This window comes from Aplysia californica, unplaced genomic scaffold (assembly GCF_000002075.1).
Source record: "Aplysia californica isolate F4 #8 unplaced genomic scaffold, AplCal3.0 scaffold00335, whole genome shotgun sequence".
Lineage (NCBI taxonomy): Eukaryota > Metazoa > Mollusca > Gastropoda > Aplysiida > Aplysiidae > Aplysia > Aplysia californica.
In genome coordinates, this window is record NW_004797605.1 from 563,134 (window position 1) to 569,804 (window position 6,671).

At 40.8% G+C, this 6,671-nt stretch overlaps 1 protein-coding gene across 1 annotated transcript; it reads left to right on the plus strand.

Annotated features, from left to right (window-relative positions):
- The first annotated feature begins 656 nt into the window (after nt 1-656).
- LOC101856442 (acetylcholine receptor subunit alpha-like) lies at nt 657-5,420 on the plus strand. The gene is made up of 4 exons (XM_013085020.2): nt 657-872; nt 1,969-2,103; nt 3,394-4,034; nt 5,006-5,420. Exons 1-4 carry the CDS (start codon nt 657-659, stop codon nt 5,418-5,420), a joined length of 1,407 nt encoding a protein of 468 aa, XP_012940474.2.
- The last annotated feature ends 1,251 nt before the right edge of the window (nt 5,421-6,671 follow it).

The window sequence follows — 6,671 nt, forward strand, 5'->3', positions numbered from 1 at the left end:
CCCCCCCCTTAAATGACCTAATAGTGTTGATAGGGGCGTTAAACTCATACCATTTCACCTTTTTTTTTGTTGCGAAATTCAAAAACACAAATTTGTACATTTCATGGCAGGCCTATGCGTGTACTCATGCCTGCCTTATAAAATGTCAGATAAAGTAAACAGAATTGAAAACTCTGTTTGAATTCATGAAGTTATGCTTCTTTTTTAAGGTGCTCCAAAAGCGCATTTCAGACGAAGAATAACCAGAATGCGCGAGGTCAAAGAGTTAAAGGTCATCGGTAGTTCATGATGACAAAAATTTTGTCATTAGTATTAGCACATCGTAAGAGTTCTTGGCTTTTTGTATCTTCCTACTTTTCGTTTTATACAACTATATTATCATACTTGATAATATGGGTGGAATTAAGGCTTTTGCGTTCTCAGGTAGGATTGCAAATCAAAATTCAACTCAATGCTCTTCCTTACTTTGCTATTTTAATTTATTAAATTTTTATTTAGCAAATCAAACATAACAACAGCATACTATTTAAATAGATTTTAAAAAAGAATGAATATATGGCATAAGAAGCACGATTTTATTATCGTCCACTTCTTTAGTGCAAACCAGCCCAGGCCAATACTCTACTAGACTACAAGTACCCTGACATCGACTGAGAATGCCACCCCCTCAACCCCTCACTGTGCTCGCGTGTGTAACGATCCTCACTTCCTGCGTGACAGCGTCACAGTTTAACAACCTCTCGGCTTCCCGGCGGGCTGAGTCTCAACTGTACAGTGACCTGTACTCCAGCGACGTGTTGGCGCGGAGACTGAGTCCACACTCTGATGACCAAGTGGTCAACATCACAATTTTCGCCTTCAGAGTTATTGAGGTTGTACACGACGTCTTCTATTTCGTTTTGCTTTGCTAGCAGTTTGCCTTTAACGCAAACAAACCACACAAAAAAAAGAAAAATAAAAGAAAAACATGCCCACATATAATTTGATTTTTTATTTTTTCAAAGATTGTAGTAAACTGCATGGATGATTGTCCATTTAAAGAAAAGTTCACCGTTACGACAACAGACATTTATCAGAGGCTAACAGACAGGCAGAAACAAAAGATATATCGTGAAAAATTAAGACCTTGTGGTCGCCATAAAACTTAATGAAGAAGGAGACGTGTTTTTAGTAAATGTTTGATGCCGAAATTTACCATAAGCTTGTTCACTTTCCAAAATACTTTATCTTGTACGTTTTGGCAAATCAATAAGACACAAAAATAAATATTGCGAAACAAAAGTCTTTTAGCTATCTCTGTTTCATTAGAAGTGGCATAAACATTCCAAGTCTGTTTTAAGAAAGGTCGGACGGTCTCCAGTCTCTGATAGTAAGACACGAGACCCCCAAGCTACTAATTAAACAATGACTATGCGTTTTAATGTCCTCTGGGTTTGTTTTTTTTATTCACGACACATCTGCTGTGTCGGTTTTTAATGTAGATGTTTTTACGCCCCCAACGACACAACCAGGATTATTTAGGAGGCGGGCTTCCGACCCTGCCTGTCATTGCCAACCCGGGCTAAGAGGGATACCAAATCCCAGGAAAGAGACTGGGGTTACTAAATAAAAAATATTTCTTACCACTCGGGAACGTATGAGAACACCTGTATAAAAAAAGAAATTCCACAAACAAACAAAGTGTAAGAATATGCCGTTGGACGGATCAAACTGAGGTCTCCCGATAGTCAACATCGCACGCTACCAGCTGCACTACAAGAACCCCCCCCCCCCCCCAACACCCCCCGCCCCTCCAACCTTCCACTATTGTTGCTCATAGGTACTGGCCATTCTAAAAGCTGTTGTAATCAACAGAAGATAATAAGATGAGTTTTCATCCCGAGTTGGTACACGTAACGTTGCCAGAAAGCTTATTAAATTATCTCAAACTATCTCTTTCTCAATTCTGTGTTTTTCTGCTCCAACCAGGTTTTAGATCTAAATGAAGCAGAGCAGTCTCTGATGACCAATAGCTTCGTGTCGTTCCATTGGACAGACCCCGCCCTGGTCTGGGATCCAGATGACTACCAAGGTATCAATCATGTTCACATCCCGTCAGATAAGGTAAGATATTTCATGACTACCTCTCAGATTTACAATGAAACGTTCTGTGGCGTACAAAATCTGTGATAAATAAAATCAGAGTCCGATTTTTAATCTAATTTTACTTGCGATGTTATTGAACTTAAACAGCTCACACATTTTCCATGTGTGGTTGGCGGGTGCTCTGGTGTGGTTTGCTCCTTCTTTCCTATAAAAAAATGTATCGTCTCTATCTCCTCTCCTTCTTTTTGTGTTTGTTACTCTCTTGTAACACCTCTAATCTTCAGCCCTTATATGACATTATTGTGTTGCAAGTGCCGTAAACTCTTACTAAAACTAAACACATTTTCCTCTCTTTATTCTGATATACATGCTTGCATTTTCTCATCCTCCTCCAGCTCCCCCCCCCCCCCCAATCTCCCTCTGTCTGTCTGTCTGTCTGTCTGTCTGTCTGTCTGTCTGTCTGTCTGTCTGTCTGTCTGTCTGTCTGTCTGTCTGTCTGTCTGTCTCCTCTCTCTCTCTCTCTCTCTCTCTCTCTTTCTCTGCTACAATTCTAGAGGGCTGTTTGGTCCGCTGTTAATGGACGTGTCTTCGATGGGCTTTTCGTTTTATGAACACGTTCATGCAAGTGCGAATGAAAATGATAATGTGTCTTTTTGTAGCTAAAAACCAATTCAAATGTTTAAAGCATTTTGAAAAGCTAATTTCTAATTCTTGGGGTTAATATCACAGCGTTTGTATTGCTTTTGGAATGAAGAATGCACGCACCTGCATGCTTTTTGAGTTATGATAAAAATTCTAGGTAAACGTAAATTTCAAAGCCCATTCTCATGAAAATAAGCTAAAAGTCGCCCTTTAAGCATGACTCACGGTAACCCAGATGTAGGTCAACTGAGATTGTAGACCCAGGGTGTGCACAGTAGTTCAAGTAAACTCAAAATAGAGCACGCAAGTTTACTTTTACTAATACTGTTGTTGTTAATATTATACTGATTCTTTTATGTCCACAAAGACACTAGCATAGATGCATCCGCTATATCTACGCTTAAAAGCTGTTTTGACATTTTGCTTTACTCAGTAAGGATAAGAGGTTGGCGAGACGGGACTCCAAAGCACACTGTCATGAAGTACAATCCTTATGACCACATGAGAATGCATGTTTGCATGGTCAGTGCCTCCTCTAGTCCGTTCTCTTTTCTTCTGTCTTCTTCTGTTTGGTCCAAACGTGGTCGACATTTGTGGCCACCGTTTTTGTTTATTGGGATGATATCGATTTCTTTTCCCTTAAGTGAGTGAGGTCCTCATTCCCAGATTTGGCATCCTACTTTCCTGATCGTCAATGCGGCGGACAAGGACTACCGACTTCTCGGGATGCCAACAGCTTTGGAGCTCCGCCACACAGGAGAAGTCTTTTTTAGGCTGGGGCTTACCACCAAAACTACCTGTGACTTAGACATGAGCTCATACCCTTTCGATACACAGTCCTGCCGCATTGGTATAATGCCGTATTACAACAATCCATTTATCTACGTGAATGACGTCAAACAGATGCATGATGTAAAAATCGTCAACCCTGTCCATTTCAGAGGCGAATGGACACTGGATTTAGACAAGTCCAAAACTGAACTTTCGCATTTTGAAAATCATCATGAAAGGGTGGTGATTGCTACAATTCATATTAAACGATGTCGTCTCTATTACTTATTAGTTTTGATAGCTCCGCTTGTGGTGACGTCATCCATGACGTCCCTTGTGTTCTGGATTCCTCCAAGCTATGGAGAGAAGATGTCGTTTCAGGTGTCCGTCTTTCTGGCCAACGCCGTCTTCCTGAACTTGGTGGCGCAGACCTTGCCTCGCAGCATGACGGAGATCCCGAAGCTGATGCTCTTCATTCTCTTTGTTACCCTTGCGTGTTTCGTAACTATGCTGGCCAGCCTCTTCGTCATTCGGAGGTGAGTTATATCTTTCTTATTATGTCACAGATCTGTAACCCAGAATTCACTACAGAAAGTTTCGTCGAATCCCAGTCTGACAAAGTGTGATACATTTAAGAGGGGTCAGTTCGTCTTTTATAAAGTGGCAAAAGTTACCACTGTGGCGTAGCTTAGATGAAATCCTGCCAAATCAAATGTATTTGATCTTTTATGTCATGGTCGAGTATATCTGGTGAAAATCGTAGCGAAAAGCCAATCGGATATCGCTATATTACCTAACACATAGCAGCCCCTGCTATGTGTTAGGTAATATAGCGATGTGCGATTTTTTTGTTCTTGGCAGGTTATGCATTGAGGCTCTTATGGATCTTGCGGGTCAAATTTGATGAAAAAAGCAGAGCGCCAAAAGTCATTGCCCTGCACGACCTAATCCAATACGATCTTGCAGATCTATGGGCGTCTCTTCAGGCCTTCCCTATCGTTTATTCGATTCGGGCAAAATATACTTTGCCTACATTTGCTCCGTTTACTTTCCTCAAAAAGTAGTACATGTATTTGGCAAACAGTAGTAAAATCTGTAGGTGAAGCCGTTTGAAAGTTAATGGGTTGCCGTATTTCCCTCGTGGAACTAAAAGCCAGCTTTGGGACGAACAGACAGACAAAGGGAGCTGTTATAGGGACTTTGAATTTTTAGTAAGAGATAATACATTAAGCGATAACTTTGCATTTACGATATTTGACAATGTTGTTGACAGACTTTGCAGGAGAGAGAAGGTCAAACTGCACTAACAAATTTGTATGTATTTGATAGTTTCAGATGCAAAGATGGAAAAGAGAATAAGAAACAGCATAAATTATAAAAAAGCACTAACCTTTTTATGGTGAATTGTGATGTTAATGTGTCAGAATTTTACTTATTTGAGATTTGATTTTGAAGATAGATCTCAATCCCAAACTTCAAATGTATAGAGTTGTGTTGTATGCTTCAGGTACAAGGAAGAGCAAGAAATACTTCAGAAGGAGGCTCGGAAACGAGCGGAAAAGCAACTGAAGCAGGAAATGACGAAAACCGTGGCTGATCAAACCACACCCCGTGATCCTGATCTACCCCCCGACATAGAAGACGAGAAGAACACCCGTATAACCGACGTCCGGTCAAATAACACCACTGTGGCAGCTCTACACATACTACGTCACCGTTTCCTGCGGATAAAGTCGAAAGTCAAGGCGGTGCGAGATCGTGCTTCGCGCATCAAGCTCCCCAGACGACGGTTTTGTATCTCCTCCTCCACCTGGGATATCATATTTTTCTGCGTGTTCCACATGACTAGCATACCCTGCTATTACTTTCTCTTGTACAAAACTGATACATCGGTCAAACTGAAGGCTCGTTTGGACTTTTAGCTTTGAAAACCGTTGGTCGAAGGATAAGCCGCATGGCTGGACTGAGCTTGCTTTTGTTTCTATTTGTTTCACGGTGTCTCAGCTTTACTCTTAGCCTGCTAAATAGAATCTTTCTTACGTCTCTGGCTACTAAAGTTTAAGTGTGTTGTTCGTCTTTGGTTTTTCTGTACAGTAAAAAGTTTTTTTTAAAAAATACTTAAATTGTTTTGGGGAAAGGGGGGGGGGGGGGGGGTGTCAGTGATAAAATTTATTTCATTGAAGATTATGTTGATTCTAATGAGTATTTAGAACCGTGAAGAAAATGGAGTGGAACAAGCGACATCAGTAGAAAGGGATATTTCCAAAGAATGTGTCAGGCTATTTTATCAAGTGGAATGTGTAGATAAAAACATTGCAAAGTTCAGAGTTTGACTGAAGGAGAGAGCGAGAGAGAGAAAGAAAGAAAGAGAGAGAGAGAGAGAGAGAGAGAGAGAGAGAGAGAAAGAGAGAGAAAGACAGACACACAGACAGACAGATAGACAGACAGACAGACAGACAGAGGCAGAGAGAGAGCGAGAGGAGAAGAGGAAGAGGGGGAGCGAGAGAGAGAGAGAGAGAGAGAGAGAGAGAGAGAGAGAGAGAGAGAGAGAGAGAGAGAAAGACAGAGAGAGAGAGGGAAAGAGAGAGAGAAAGAAAGAGAGAAAGACAGACAGACAGAGAGAGAGAGAGAGAGAGAGAGAGAGAGAGAGAGAGAGAGAGAGAGAGAGAGAGAGAGAGAGAGAGAGAAAGAGAGAGAGAAAGAGAGACGGGCGAGGGGGTGGGGGATGGGAATCCTGAAGAACAAAAGAGACTAAACAGAAACAATAAAATGTGTATTAATGTGAGATCTAAAATCTTCCTTGACTTTTGGGAATATATAGTTCAACAATTTAAGTTTTATTCGTGTGTTATATTGTATTATTTAGTTGTTCAAACAATGGTATCGTGTTTGCTGCTTTTCAAATGTTAGTCTTTTTGCGTCCCCATCGACACAATTTAGATCATTTACAAGGCTAGCCTCTGACCCTGCCTGTCAGGGCCGGCCCAGACTGAGATGCGCGCTCGCACGTGTGTGTGTGTGTGTGTGTGTGTGTGTGTGTGTGTGTGTGTGTGTGTGTGTGTGTGTGTGTGTGTATGTGTGTGTGTGTTTGTATGTATACATATATATATATATATATATATATATATATATATATATATATATATATATACATGTATATATATATATATATA